A 15,649-nucleotide genomic window follows, 5' to 3' on the forward strand; every position below is an offset into this window, starting at 1 on the left:
TTTAGCTGAAAGTGACATCATTTGTCTTTACTGACATAAATCACTAGGACACCAAAGGGTTTTACAGACAAACCTGTGTGTGAGCTGCAGATGTGCAGGCAGCTGGCACAAACAGAGGAAAATGTCTGAGAGGAAAAATAGATTTTGTGAAGAGAGAATGGTGTTGGAGCTTTTTTTCAGGTTGTTCGGTTTCAGACACTGAAAAAAGAAATGTATGCATGATGTTTCACATAAAAACAAATAAACCAAATCGCAATGATTAGCAATTTTTATAATATTTTTCATGTGCAAAGAGACTGTCTAGATTCTTAACTTTAATCTTAAATACCCACTCCAATGAAAATCGTGTTTCTTGTGTCATTTTTCCTCGTGATGGAAGACATATATGAAAAAAATTGAGCTTGAAATTTAATTACTGAGTATTTCCTAATTCAAATCATTGTGAATCAAGACAAGAAAAAAAAATGCAGTTGAAAACGCTTGTAGGCGTGGCGTTAGAAGCTCCTACAGCAAGCCACAAGTTCCCTGCTCCACTTCATTCAGATGCATCCGCTTGCAAATGACTGAATGATTGGTTGGGGGTATGAGGGGCTGTAAAGCTAGAGGGAGAGACTGTGAACTGATGAATGATGGGAAGGGGGCAGGCTTACTCTGTGCTGGTAGTTCCTCCCACAACTCACTGTCGAATTTCTAATGAACTCCTGCTGCTCTGCAGAAACTATGTCCTAGAAAACGACTTTTTTTTGCTAAAAATGGCATAATCATAATAAAAAGACCACTGGGAACGCTTTGAAAATAGATCAAAGATGATCAGAGTGGGACTTTAAAGACACTTAATAAACAATGTTAAATTCTGAGTTAATTTAACTTCATGTGATATAAAATAAAATGAAAAATGTAACGTTTTTGCTCATTAAAATAATAATTTAAACACAAAAATGCCTAAAAAAACAGCAACTTTTTCTTTTGTAAAAAAGGATATTAAAAAAAAGGAGCCTCTTTCTCTGCTGTTTTTTCTTCTTTCTTCTCTGGACAAACTAGAAATTAGATTTCCAGATGTGCTGGGAGAATCTAAGTCTCTTCAAATCCCACAATACCGCAGTTTCCCTGAATACTCCTTAAAAACAAGTGTTTTCCTCAGATTCATTCAAACACAAAGACCAGAAAAAAAGGCAATAGATTTTTAAACAGGTAAATTGCTTTTCCAGGTGCTTTGTGGTGTTTTTTCATGGAGTGGAATTATTTTTTCTTCATCAAAACATTAAAGTCTATAAAACAAATGAAAAAGTATAAGGAGGTTCAAACATTTAATTGTACAAAATTTGAATTGTGATTAAAAAAAGAAAAATATAACCAAATAATAAAATAGAACTGTTTTGAAATTAATTTTTCATTTTTGTACATGAAATCAGCAGCTTGTTTTTCTCTTTGTGGAAGCCTTGAGTCCAATAACAGCATAGCATCTTGGTGACAGCAGAGGGTCAAACAGTTGCACCAGTGCAGAAAATGTTACATCTTCCTGCAAAAAAACAATAACACAGATTTTATTTAGACAGAAACAAAATATGCACATTCTTCCTTTTTATTTAGACTTTTAATGCCACATGGTATAACCTCCCTTTACATCCATTCCTCCTATTTAGCCCTTCAGGCTAAATAAAAGTCTGAACACAGTTATCATCACATGGATCTCATTAGCATACATCCAACGCTTCCTTTAGCGTTTTCCCTCCTTTTCCTCGTGGACGTACACAGAAATCTGCACAGAGCTGTTGATATTCCACAGGACGCTTATAAGGAAGTCCATCTGACATGCAACCACATGTAATCATAACTTCAAAGCATTTGGACAATAAGCTGCAGGCTGGGTTCAATTTCAGCAACGTGTGTGTTAGTGTCAGTGGAGCAGATTTCAGCTGACATTTCTGTGTGTTTGCTTTAATCATCTGGGATGTGAAGATTCTGATCCAAACCGAACACATGTAGGAATCAGTATGGAGTGCTGAGCTGTAAACACACTTAGCAAAAAAGAAAATGTATTTATTTGTTTTGATTTTCCTTAAAATTGTTCTTGAATTGCACCAAAGTTTGGGGAAATTATGTTAAGGCTCTTCTATCTAATGCCAACATTTTCCCAATTTGAAAGTGTCAGCCATATTACTGGGCCAGTAACTAAGATAACCCACATAATGATCAACCCACCACCATGCCAGTTCCAGAAAACATAAATCTGCATCCTCCACTGCTCATATTAAGTTTCATTTCTTTCCATTAAAATTCACCTACAAATATTTTTGGATATGAAATTACAAACTTTATTTGACTTATCTGTTCTGCTTTACCTGTTCTTTCAGGTAGCAAAGGCGATCAAGGAGAATCAGTCCTTCAATACAGGGAGCAATTGTCACCTTCAGCTGCACAGAGAAAGAAATATGAAGAAAAAGATTCACAGGAAGTCGTATTTAATATCACAGTGATCCAAAATGCTCTACTTTTTCATCCCTTTTAGATGTTTCTTCTTTTAGAGAGAACAGAATAAAAAGTCAGCAGTTACTCAGAAACCGTCCTCCAAAAAACATTTAACTGGATTAAGTCAAGAGAGAAAAACAAAATCCTGGTTGACAACCCAATTATTAGCCTGAAAAGCAACCAGAGGCTGTTTTTCATCTCGTTCTGTACGAGCAATTCTCACATTACCTTCCACCAGAGTACACCGATCTCACTTATTGTTTTAGAACTTGTTGACATTTTGCAGGAGAAAAATATTCGACACAAAGGCTTGAGGGAATACCGTGGAAGACGTGCCAAATGTGTGGAAAAAAGAACCCTGAAATGCAGTTTGGTCAAAGCAGAATGAGGACTCACCATGTTAAAGGCATGCATCTCAGCCATACGAGGTCTGTACTTGTCGTGGTAATCCTGGATGTCGTTGTCAGAAAGCTGCATCGGACAAAAAAAGAGATTTGTTTTGTCATTTAAACTATGATGCAAGAAGAAGAAGGAGCACATGTCAAATCCCAGTGTTTTTTTTTACAGATATATTTCATAGTTTGCTCTGAAAAGTAACTGCGACAATCTGCTCCTGACCTTCGATTCATCCAGTTCCAGTTTGCGCAGAGCTCGACGGACGTAGTCCAGAAAGGATTTCGCCTTCGAGTAAACATTTCCCACTCGCCTGTCACTGCAGATCATAACAATTTCTCACTTTCTGCACAGTAGAATAAACTTTCATATATACTATTATCACCATTTATATCATATTAGCAGAAAGACAGCTTCATACACACAAAAAAAACTTACAGTTTGTGGGAAATATGAAAAATCTTTTGCTGGTTATATAAATTAAAAACAAGGCACAGGAACTTCCTAGTGCCTTTAACTTATCATAATCATATTTAACATTTTAGCAAAAAAACTGGATTCAGCTGATAATATTTCATTTAACTGTGAAACTTTGAAAACTAAATTTAAAAATAAATTTAGTTTTCCAAAAAGAAACAGTAGATGAAATGTTGCAAACTACATTTGATCATAAATACAGTCGTAAGAACCAATTATATTTAACCATTATATTCTGTCTTTTTTTTTTAAGTATGGAGCCCCTATAGTGCCTAAACGAGTTTAAACATCTATTTATAATGTATGTAAATGAGCTTAACACTTAAACCCACGATGTACATGAGCTTCTTTTCTAACAGTATACATCAGGGGTCGGGAACCTTTTTGGCCGAGAGAGCCATAAACGCCACATATTTTTAAATGTAATTTCCAAAGAGCCATACAATAATGTAGTGTCCCTTTCCCACACTGAGGCACGGAGACTTAACCTCTTTTAAGGTTCTTTATTCGGGTTACTGCAGACCGCGACAAACGCCGAACAATTAATTCAGCAACTCCTGAATCTCTCCCGCCGAGACGAGACGAGAGCGCGTCTCCCAACTTTATATTCCACTGCTCCCGCTGCAGCCCTCCCCTTTCCCTTATTCGGCCCATAGCTGAACCCCATTGGTCCAAACTACCTAACAACAGGCTGAGCGACAGAACTGAGAGCCAATCAGATCTCTGCTTGACGCGTTCAATGAACTCCAGAACTTTTAACACGGCCCAACAGCCATCCAACTCAGTCCGCGACAATATGTTTAAAACTAAAATACAAGTGAATGTGTGCATTTGATGTAATTTCAACCTTTTTAAAGTCCAGTAAGTCTGTGGATTCTTTTTAATAACATTGTTATTCTGTTTCTAATAAATGATGAGTATTTCTCGTGGTAGTTTTGCTGATGGTCTAGTCTGGTTTACGTGGTGAGTTTCTGCTTCATGCAGGCGTTGAGACTTTAAACGTGATCTTAGGTTTGTATGAATGTTTTGTAGATGTGAGACAGACTGCTCACATGCGGACCTGGAGCCAAACACACACTCACACGCTGCAGTGAGTGACGGGCATTGGGTTTTACGTTATTACAATCCCTGCGCGATTCACCTGCTGCCTGTCCCCACAACACCTCAGCCCCACCCTCTGCTTTCTCCCTCACACATCCCGTCCCCGCAACTGCGCGCTCTTTCTCAGAGACGGGAGCGTGCAGTTTTAGGCACGGCAATTCACAGGTTTCCGGGTGGTACAAACTCTGTGAATTAATAGACAATTTTAAACTTATACTAGTGCTGGCGCAGATTTGTCTCTCTAAGCACCGCTACTACTGCGCGCCTCTGCCATCGCATCGCGCACGAGAAAGACTGGTCTAATGAAGAAAAAAAATTTGAATTAAAGATTTGTCTGCAAGCCACATGTGACCATCAAAAGAGCCATATATGGCTCGCGAGCCTTAGGTTCCCGACCCCTGGTATACATCATTTATTAAATATGAATTTGCACTTTATCATAGCTATGCCTAAAGTTGCAGACACATCGGCCATGTGATGGATGTTCAAGAACATGCTGAGCAGGCATTCTTGATGCCCATTTTGTTCACACTGGACAAGAGGGGAGGGGCTTCTTCTTCTTCATTCTGTTTACCAGCGCATGTCCAAAATTTCAAAGAGGCTTGGTGTGAAATGTCAAATCTCGCTAATTTTGTCCCAGGCTTTTTCTCTTTTACAGCTCTTTTCTGATGCATGAAAGACTTGTAGTGGTGGAGCTAGAACATTTTCAATTGGGGGGGGCGGCAGAAGTCTTTGGTAGGGTGGCAAATGGGAACGGCAAACTGAACAGCCATTAAAAATGAAAGGATCAAAAATATGTATTTAAAAAGCTTTATCATTATTATAAATACTAACAGCAGTTATTTTAACTGAGGTGCTATCGCAAATGCTTGAAAAAGTTTGTATTGATGTTGATGATTTCTTTTTATCCTTGTCTACAATGATACTAATATTGACTTAAAATTTGGGGGACAAAGCTTTTCTGCTGTGGGGGGGAGACGGGACGGGACGGGACGGGACTCCTTTGACCCCCTGCAGCTCCGTCCCTGAAGACCTGGCACAACCATCGCCACGCACTACCGAGGTGCACCTTGTTTTGTACGTAGAACCCGAAAAAGGTCGTGGAAACTTGCCTAGCAACACAGAAACATGGGAGTTTTGATCGCGAAAGCTGCATTTACGCACGTTTACACAGACATTTCATTGGAAGTGGCCGCTTGTACGCTGAGACAATTCGCTATTTATATGAAGAGTTTGGTTAATTAACATTAAGAGCAAAGTATAGACAAAAACCTTTTTTTTCTTTCCCAAAATTTTGGAAACATATCGTTTGTGCCACAATGAAAACACGACACCTACTTTGGTCTATTTTACCCTCACAAACACATTTCCTACACCAAACCAAACATGGACGAAAGCTGCAGGAAAATGACCTTTTATAGGAGCCGTAGTGATCTCTCAGAATGACGTGAAGGACTGCTCTGTAGAACAGAGACTCCATCTGAATCTGGAGAAGAAGAATAAAAAGTGTGTCTGACTCACAGGAAAAGATTCTTCCATGTGTGGAAATGGTGGATGAACACATCTGACACTTTTCAGGCTTAACACAACACTCGCGGGCAATCAAGCCTGTTTTGGGGGTTCAGACCTCCGTTCCAGCAGGTAATCCATCTTTCCATGATTACATTAATATTTATAAACATTCCTTATTAATGGCAGTTCCGGTATCATGTATCGGCTCGGGGCTGCCGCCTCCCAGCTCTATATTTCAAATAAAGCAATTAATGGGTTAATAATCTGGCTTTAAATAAAAAAAAAACTGTAGGGGCTGATTGGGAACACCTAGATCTGCCATTTGTAGCGCAGTGAGGAATTTGCCACTGTTGGTCAAAATGAGCTAATATGATGAAATGCATATTTAAATGCACGCCTCACTCACCCCCTGGCCAAGAGAAACTCTTTCCAAAGCCTGTTGGTTAGAAGGGAAAAAAAACAAGCCCTCGTGAAAAATGTGCGCTAACAGGAAAATAAAGTCAGGTGCAAATACAAAAAAAAAAAAAGTAAAAAAAAAAAATCTTGGACCCACCAAACATGCTGACATCCTGGCATTTCTGCCACAGAAGCAGGACCGGTCATGGAGGTACTGACTCAGAGGGAAACCACACGATCTGTCCAAACTCTCTGTGAGGGAACGGGCAAAGATGAGCTCAGTTAAACAGAGGAGAACAGACATTTGTAGCAGAAATTTGAAAGTAAGCTGCTAAATAGGGGCAGAGATGATGTGTGCATCACAGATCAAAGATACAGACCTGGATTTTTGGTCATATCTAACTTTAACTTGCCAGAAATTCAGAGCACGGAAACCATCAAACCAAAACATAATTAATTATTATTCTATAGGCTTAAAAATGCAGGTTTTCCTGATTTTTTTTTTTAAAGAAAAGGTTTTTCATAGTTAAATAAATCAGTTATAGTGAATTTGACCCAATGGAAAGCTTCCGGTCTGTTTGGAGTTGTTGTGAGTCAATAACACAAGTGGTGTAGTGTCCTGGTCCCACACGGGTTAAAAGGCGTGGTTAAAGCACTTAAGGGATTGTGCAGTTTCCAAAGGATCAGCCTGTATAAACATAAAGTGGCTTCTATAATGAAGCTTTTCAGCTCCTTGATTCTCTGTTATAGGGGGAAGCAGGCCACCACAGGAGCTGGCCGCCAGCCCAGACTGCACTGCAACCCTGCTGCACGTGTGTGCACGTGTGTGAGAGCGCAAAACCCTGGTAGGGTTTGAAGAACATGCGTGAACGGCAGCCGGTCGTGATTTCCTTTTTTTTTTTATCTCCTGGCTGATGCGGAGGTCAGCTCTGATGACGCCACGCTGCATCCACTGCAGATATGCAGAGGCTCCCGTCACAGCACCAGGTCACATGTAGACAATTTCATAACTCATAAACTGGAGGAACACGTGAAACCGGGGACGACATCAGACTGGGACTCTGGCGTGGAGCTTCCTCGCAGTGATGAAACACGACTGCACGACCGATTCCCTTCCATCATAAAAAGTTTTTTTTCTTTTTCAAATCTCTTTTTTCGTGAGCTTTAAACCGCCTCCTCAAATCCGTAAATCCCCTCTAATGACTCCAACAGTCGGACTGTGAGCTCAGCTCCATCTCCAGGCTGATAACTCCGCCAAGTCGCTCAATACCAGTGGAACATCTGACTTGTTTCCTACACATTTAGGTTTAGCTTTGTTATCAGATGGGGGCTCTGAAGTACAAAAATACTTCAACTAACATTTGGTTTGCTGGGCCGTAACAGATTCTTTCTCTTCTTTAGTGTCCTTTTTTTATATTACATATAAGTTTGCAGCTCACTGGTCTTGTGGTAGAGCGTCCACCCTCAGACTGGAAGGTCTTTAGTTCAAATCCACAGTCAAGTCATGCTTGACATTCAGCATTAAGGGGTTGGATTGGGGGGGTTAGACCGATCAAATGGCTCCAGAGTGCGGCTGTGTCTGCAGATCACCGCTTCTCCAGGGCGATGGGTCAAATGCGAAGAACAAAGTTCACACACCAAGGTTGTTGTTGTTGTTGTTATTTACCATTTGGCACATCCCGTCAGGGGTCGTCACAGCAAATTAGCTTTCACTGATTCACACAGGAGGTTTGGCAGAGAACTTTACTTTAACTTGAAATGCTTTTAAGATTTAGATTTCTTTCAAACATGTAAAACAAAACAAAATAATCAAACCCATCACAATCTTTAATGCTTAAGAAGAATATATAAAATATATATCCGTTAAGCCTTTGTATTTGTTTTAACTGTTTGATTGTTTTCTTTTTAAAGTATTTTAATGCTCTTTCTTCAACGTGTTTCTTTTCTCTGACTTAAAAAATATTAATAAGGACTGTTTTTCCATAAAATATGATTTTTTTTACTATTTAAGAAGGTATTTATTTTTTATGCTATCAGCCAATAAAAGTGTTTTTCTTTAGCATTTTTCATTCAGTTATGTTCTATCCCAGTAGCATGTAAAGTAAAAGATATTCCTTTCTCAATGTGTTTTTTTATTATCATTCTGCTCCATTAAATAAATTTGATTTTTCCCCCCAATATTTTGTGAATTTCATGTTGCAGACAGTGTATCTTTTTTAACAATTCATATTGTTCTTTTGTTTTACAAACTGTCATAATAAATATCCTACGCTGTCAACATGCTGATGTGATGTGGTCTCTTTTTGGTATCTTTTTCCTCTTAATATTTTTTTAAAATAGTTCTGTTTGGTTTTTGAAGTGTTAAAAGTTTATCACTTAAATGTTGAAGAGTTTTTTTTTGTATTTGTATCCTAGTGATGGATGAATAAACCTGGATATGTGTGTGTGTGTGTCTAAACCTGGTCCAGCAGGGTCAAACTCCTCAGACAGCAGGTGATAGCAGCAGCCCACGCTGCAGACTGCGGCCAGCTCCGGTTTAGCCACAAACATCCTCAGAGTGCTGGGAGCCAAGTTTCCACATGTGTGCAGGCCGACCATGACCGCGTCCTGGAATATGAAGGGATCCCGCAGAGAAAGAAGAGAACGGAGGAAAGGTGGAAGGCACGGGGGAAGATAGATGACAGAATTTATTGATGATGACGCGGTGCAGATTTGGCATCAAACCCATCACCCCCCCCCTCCATCAATAATCCAAACTCCAGCTGCTGGAACTGTGCTGTAATTTTAGAAGCCGTGTGGGAAGCTGCTGCGGTACCTTCAGCTCCATCACCTGACACAGATGGATTTAAACCTCACCTCCAGCTCGGTGATGAGCTCCCGCAGCTCAGTTTCTGCGGTCACGTAAGACGTGAGCGGCGAAAACACGTCGCTGGCGCCGTCTCTTCTGCTCTGAGCTTTCCTCTCTACATTTTCCCTCTTCCTCCTTTCCTTTTCCTCGTCGCTGAGCTGACTTGGGGGAACCCTTGGGGAGGCAGGCTCCAGTACATCTGCTGACAGGGCGCTAAGAAAGAGCTCCTCTGAATCTGGACTTAACTCCGTCTGCCTCCCTGCTGCTGGGGATGAAGAGATGATAGGCAGCCCTTCTTCCTCTTGAGACTCATTTCTTGATGCATCGACACATAAAGCATCCTCATCTTCCTTCAGCTCGGGTTCAACTTTTTCAGAGCCCCTCTGAGCTGTGGCTTCTCCTCGAGTCCTCCCTGCTTTTGCCTGTTTCTGGTACACCCGGTAGAACTTTTTCAGCTTCCTGTTCCGCTCCTGAGCACCGTGGGTGTTGGTGCTGGAGGAGTCGATGCCGTAAACCTGAAGGCCATACTGGAGAGACAGGAAGGAGCTCAGGTAGCCCTTCCCTGAGCCCACGTCTATCACCTTAAAAACAAACCAAACACGTTGGAAAACTCACTTCTTGTTTGCATCAAAGCAAAAGAAAACATTCACGCTATGACTGAAGCTTTAAAAGTTTCACTCCACCTGTTTGACTCCAGAGTGCCGGGCCAAACCGGCAACCACCTCAGACATGGACTGGACTTCGTGAGATTTCTTAGAGTTCATAAATTCATCTGCTTCCAGTTCTGTAACTGTTTACAGACAAAAAAACTATATTTACCCTAAATCCTCATTACAGATATGAGCTAAACACTACACAATTCCAACCCCTTGTTTGAAATTCTATATGCATTATCCACCAACCAATCCCAGGTAGAACAGTGGACTTGGACCAGTTCCCTTGAAGCTCCAGCAGGAAATCAGATCTGCTCATGCAGACTTCAAGTCCAGGGAGAGAGTGGGCCTTAGCGCCCTGCAGAAACTCGTGGGTATCGAGCAGACGGTTTGAATGACTGCAAAACCCAAACATGGTCCCAGATGGTTCTGTTTAGAGAAAACACAAAAATTGATGTGAAAGTGCATGAAGTTATGGGGTATATTGGAAGATGTTATTTTACTTAACAAAACATAGTTTGATACTTTCAGAATAAAAGACTTCAGACATTTGAAAAAGTTATGCTGCAGATAAAAATATATTAAACATACTCAGTTGCCCTTTTTCATCATTAATGATTTTAATGATTTTAATAACTTGACTATTAATGAATTCAATGTGTCATGCCCTGTATGCATATGTGCAGATATATCTGTTTAATATTGAGAGTCTTTATGAGGACATCGTTTTTATGTGCATGTGTATCTATAAATAAGGAAGTGCATCTTCTTTAACTTTTTTATTTATTTTTCCAATCAAATTATGATTAATCATCCTGAATTTGACTAATGTAGCCAAATACAGATATAAATGTATTTTGTTTGTCTCCTTCAGTATTTCTTTTTGATTGCTTGGAATAAACCAATTCCAAATAATAAAAAAAAACACAAAAACAAAGTTTCGTTTGTCTATGGGCTTAATAAGTGACGCAATATCCAAATAAAACTCAAATGTTCATCCTAAATGAAAGAATATAATAATTCTTATATTTAAATAAATATTGGTAAAGTTTTAACTTGATTTCAAAATAAAATGATTGGTTTACCAGTTCGTCTGCGCTCTGGCTCCATCTTCCGGTCGCTGTTGGGCGTGACGGCTGACAGGACCTCCTCTGGTGACACCGCCATGAACCGCTTCCAGACATCTTGAGTGTAAAACTCCACAGTGTGAGCATTAGCGATAGGGAGTGTTACGGACAAAAACTGCATGACTTCATCTATCCGCTGTTGAATGTCCACGAGGCTGCAGGAGGAGGGTTTCATGTTTGAAGGCACGCGGAAGAACAAGAAGGAGTCTGAACCGTATGTAAAACGTCTCCTACTGGTGATGATAACACACCAAGGCAAAAGTAATCGAAAAGTATTATCATTTTGTCGATAATATGTGTTGGTTTTAGCTGTTTAACCACTTTTTGTCCTATATTCCTTATGGTTTCTATATAACCTCATATGTTTAACTCGATGTATCGTGGGTTTTAACTGAATTAAAACAAGTGTTAATTTTTCTCAGTCAACAGAATTTTCGGATTAAGAAGTGTTTACTTTAATTTAATACTGTCTACGAATATTTTTAAATTAATATTTTGTCTCTTTTCCTAAATAAGCCTATTTTATTTTTTTAAAGCTCAGAAATACAAATGATACAGTTTAAAAATGAATTTCTTTTTTTTGTTCCGGATTCGGTTACTTCGCCTTGCTGACGTCATCACTCAGGGACGGCATGTTCTCGGCATGCTGTAGGAAAAAGTAAAGAAAACATTTATCCGTTGTGACCAAATCTGAAGCGCAATGGCTCCAGTAGACCGAAAAGCGAAAAATAAAAACTTTACAAAGAAAGAAAGGATTTTGAAAAAAGGCAAAGAATTGTCAGTTGGCGTGAAAAAGAACAGAAAATGGATTCAACAGCACAAAGTTTTTGAAGGCAGCGTTAAAGAAGGTGAGCTTTTATGATTTTATAAATGTAATTATTGTCATGTTGCTATAACGTGGCTATATTGTGTGTACACAGAATCTGCCACTTCATAACTTTTCATAATCTGTTAATTTTCTAATTAAGTCTATCTGCTGTTAAACTTCTAATCATTAAATTTCTAATCCATTTTTACTCTCTGTAGGTCAAGGATTTGCTCTGAAAAGAAAGCAGAAAGTTAAATATGAATACAACAAACTACTAAAGAAGGAGAGGAAAAGGAATCCTGATTCCAAAATGCTATACAAGGACGAGTATCCAGAACACCTCAAGCATCTCTACATGGCAGAGGAGGAGAAGCTGAAAAAAGAAGCCTGGGAAAACCGAGTAAACAGGACTAAGCTGAGAAAGAAGGAGCAGGTGACGAAGGAGGAAAACGAAGATGATGAAGACATTTGTGGCGGATCTGAGCTGACAAATTCCATGCCTGTAGCCCCTGAACAAACGGAAAACTCTGAGAAAGAAAGGTGAGGAGTCTGGTTATTGGAATTAAAAAAAAAAGTTCTTTAACAATTCAGGCATTATTTCTTCTACTTCTTAATTCTACTAATCTTGTCTATTGGACATTAAAAAGCTTGTTTTTTGTGTCTACTTACTTTCCTGCAAGCTTACAGCATCTCACAAGCCCAACCTAACAATACCCGCCAACAAAAATGAGTACAATAGTATAAAAGAGTTTTTTTAGGTGCATTTGTTTTGTATAAAAATACTAATGCACATATCTGTTTGAAATACCAAATTTATTAAATGTTTAATCAATTTGGGGGAGACAAAAAAAAGATCTACCCTTCTCTAACATGTACATGTTGACCAAGTACCTCGTCTCTGGCTCACCTCTATTACTGCTCCTAAACTTGGCTGTGGATCCTGCGTCCGGCTCGTCTCGCGCCCCCAGCCGTCCCCTGACTTCATCTGGATGAAGCTCGTCTTTTGGACTGTAAATATGTAGTTGTAGCGTTAAATAAGTTAATTCTTCTCTACAAGTTCTGGTCATCGCCTGTCCGTCCTGGGGGAGGATCCCTCCTTCATGTGGACACCCCTGATGTTTCCACGGTTTTTCCCGAATCCGTTTTATTTAAGGAGTTTTTCCTTACCGCATAGGAGGGTCTAAGGGCAGGGATGCCCAGTTTAGTTTAGTCAGTTCAATTTAGAATCTTTCTATTGAATTGTGTGTGTTCATGATCCCTTCGATTTTATGTTTTACCTTACATTTATCTGCACAAAGCCCATCGAGACGACTGTTGTTGTGATTTTGGGCTAAACAAATAAAATTGAATTGAAAATTGAACATTAAATGTTTTTTTTTTATATTACCTGACTTTTTTTCGAATTATATTAAAAAAAAAATTCTGTCATGTTTTTTTCCGTTGAGGGTTATACTAAATTAGGTGGAGTCCTGGATTTGTTGGTACGTTCCGAATTAGCGACAGACGGCATGAAGGGGTTAAGACATTTTTTATTTTTTTTTATATCAGATGGTAAAATTGACAAACAGAAATTTTAAAGTTTAAACTGAAAAAGCTGTAAGAAAAAAAGGTTTTTAAACAACAGCTCTGGTTCTCCTTTATTGTAGCTTTCCATTGAGTAACCGCATGAAGAAGAAATTGCAGAAGAAGACATCCTACCAAAAGACAAAAGAGGAATTTGAGAAAATCAAAGAAAAGCGAAGGAAGAAAAAAGAGGTAATTTCTGTGTTTTTTCTTTTTGTCAAAAAACAAAAACAAGATCACTGTCCTGTTCCTTCACATCTATTTTTTTTCCTATCCAAATTCCAGGAATATTTGAAAAACAAGCAGCAGAAGGAAGAAGCCGTTAAACGGTACAAGCAGAAAAAGATGGAAACTTTTCAAATTCTGAGCAAAAAGACCAAGAAAGGACAGCCGAATCTGAACCTGCAAATGGAATATTTACTTCAGAAGATCCAAGGAACGCAAAAATGACGACCAAAGATTGAGCAAACTGTTACCAACCTTTAATTTTATTATTAAAAATGAAACACAAAATCATCCGAGCTGCTGCATCTTCTGTTTTTGCATAGTTTTATTGCAGAATTCCATAACTAGGCAACAAAAGAAATGGGATTTTCACACCACAAGATGGCATTGTTAGATATGTGCAGCTTCTGCTTATATACACATTTGACAGATAATGTTTTTATTTGGAAGTAAAAAATTAAATAAATGTTTGGTCAAAGGTAGAAACTGTTATTTGAAAATTAATTATCATCAACAATTATTTAGTAGAAGCTGTTTGGGGGGAGAATTGTGATTCTACAACAGAGATCTGTAAAGTTTTGAAAAATCAACATTATTTTGAATTGTCGAATAAATCACTTGTTTAGGGCACGTTAACATTAAAGACCTGATCAGTGTGGTGCTGTTGAACAAATAAAACAAATAGACTCCCACTTTGAGTTGCTGTGTGTGTGCATACAAGCCCAAAAAGCCCCCGGCTGCTTCCTCATGACATCACATGGTTGCAGAATGACTTGAGCGAACGTCTGTGAGGCAACACTTCCTAAACGCAGAACGTGCTAAATGCTCTGTTCATTCTGAGGCTACAAGGTGCTGTGCATGTTGTATTTATAAGGTATGGCTTTTATTTTTAACTTTATTTTTTGCTATTTCGGGCTCTGCAAAGATTTAATACTTTAAGATAATGGAGGGAGGGGGGGGGTCCAGATTTTTGGACATGATTAAAAAACAATAATAATGTTACGATAATACTTTGTTAAAAGCGTAATAAAAAATTCAAATATTTATTTTAAGTATGTTATTCCTATTTGTGCGATATAAAACAAAAGAGTAACAATGTGTTTTGGTGGTTTTTTGTAAATGTACTGCTTAAAGTTAAAAAAGTTAATTTATTTTTAAATGCCACATCTGCCTCTCTCTCTTTTTGCACGTTTTTTCATTTGACCTCAGGTCAGAAAGACTGCTTATTCAGAGCTGCAGAAACTACAAAACCACTTTTAGGCAGGGTCCAAATGAATGTTACAAAACTTTTATTTTTAACTACTTCATCCGTTCAGACTTTTGTTTTGCAAGTCATTGTGTTGAGATCATCTTTCACACTGTTTTTAGGTATTTATTGTGGCTTGTTCATGGTTTTCTACTATAAGAAGGAACGTGTTGCATTATGGTCTTTGTAATCATGGCTATTTATTACTTTTGCAACATTTTGGAGAAAAGTTTAGAGGTTTGGTTCGAACCCAGGACTCTGGTGGTTAGAATTGTGTATATTTGTGCTTTTTTTTCTCTGCAGTGAGACTGGTGTGCAGCAGCCAACCACCAATTTATTTAATCATCTAATGCTGCTTTACTTGCTATGGCGACAATAAAGAGCCCTTAAGTGGTGCATTCAGAGCCAGTCAGGAGGATTCTGTTTCTGCAGCTCACGCATCCACCTTCCAAAGGTGTGCCAAGAATGGAGGAAGAGGAGGGCGCAGCCAAAGCTGGGGAAGACAGCACAGAGAGGAGGGGCTCAGACTTGGGCATCACGGCCCTCCTAAGCAAAACCAAGGAGTTCTTCCAGACGTGTGATGTGGAGGGAAAAGGCTTCCTCACCCGCTTGGATATGAGGGTCAGAAACTAAAGCTGTCCATGTGACGCTTTTAACCCTGGAGTCAAATTTGGTCACTGTTTTTGTTTTTTTGGTTTGTTTTTTAATCTTAAAATACTCTTTATTTTTTCTTCTTCCTTTTTTTTTAATTTCTTTTTTGTATTTTTATTATTTTTAATTTTTTTGCCGCTGTAAATTGGTGCTCCCCAAAATAAAAAAAACAACACATAA

At 38.8% G+C, this 15,649-nt stretch overlaps 3 protein-coding genes across 8 annotated transcripts in view; 2 read left to right on the forward strand and 1 right to left on the reverse strand.

Annotated features, from left to right (window-relative positions):
- On the reverse strand, positions 1 to 11,205 carry mettl25 (methyltransferase like 25). Of its 2 annotated transcripts, XM_020714348.1 has the most exons (13): positions 10,935 to 11,205; positions 10,099 to 10,278; positions 9,880 to 9,986; positions 9,205 to 9,777; positions 8,808 to 8,955; positions 6,506 to 6,600; positions 6,359 to 6,388; positions 5,853 to 5,926; positions 3,606 to 3,611; positions 3,088 to 3,196; positions 2,866 to 2,940; positions 2,343 to 2,414; positions 1,168 to 1,519 (listed from the first exon to the last, which is right to left on the reverse strand). In XM_020714348.1, exons 1-13 carry the CDS (start codon positions 11,149 to 11,151, stop codon positions 1,409 to 1,411), a joined length of 1,797 nt encoding a protein of 598 aa, XP_020570007.1. In that variant the 5' UTR covers positions 11,152 to 11,205; the 3' UTR covers positions 1,168 to 1,408. The 2 variants fall into 2 exon arrangements, with proteins under 2 accessions (XP_004083212.1, XP_020570007.1); XM_004083164.4 differs by lacking the exon at positions 3,606 to 3,611 and having other exon boundaries at positions 1 to 1,519; positions 3,088 to 3,181.
- LOC101155481 (ras and EF-hand domain-containing protein homolog) overlaps positions 11,078 to 15,649 on the forward strand; it is a 17,046-nt gene continuing 12,474 nt past the window's right edge. For 4 of the 5 annotated variants that reach the window (XR_002872735.1, XM_023952305.1, XM_023952307.1 and 1 more), the window contains exons 1-2: positions 11,078 to 11,190; positions 15,122 to 15,439. Coding sequence is in view for 4 of the 5 variants with exons in the window: in XM_023952305.1 (XP_023808073.1) it covers positions 15,284 to 15,439 (156 nt within the window). In the remaining variant the exon portion in view is untranslated. Of the gene's footprint in view, positions 11,191 to 14,374; positions 14,447 to 15,121; positions 15,440 to 15,649 lie in introns of those variants that run through there. The other variant, XM_023952306.1, reaches the window with a different exon arrangement.
- Positions 11,122 to 14,264, forward strand: ccdc59 (coiled-coil domain containing 59). The gene is made up of 5 exons (XM_011491146.2): positions 11,122 to 11,237; positions 11,602 to 11,824; positions 12,003 to 12,324; positions 13,431 to 13,539; positions 13,633 to 14,264. Exons 2-5 carry the CDS (start codon positions 11,677 to 11,679, stop codon positions 13,795 to 13,797), a joined length of 744 nt encoding a protein of 247 aa, XP_011489448.1. The 5' UTR covers positions 11,122 to 11,237; positions 11,602 to 11,676; the 3' UTR covers positions 13,798 to 14,264.

The sequence above is a fragment of the Oryzias latipes genome, chromosome 23 (assembly GCF_002234675.1).
Source record: "Oryzias latipes chromosome 23, ASM223467v1".
NCBI classification, from domain to species: domain Eukaryota; kingdom Metazoa; phylum Chordata; class Actinopteri; order Beloniformes; family Adrianichthyidae; genus Oryzias; species Oryzias latipes.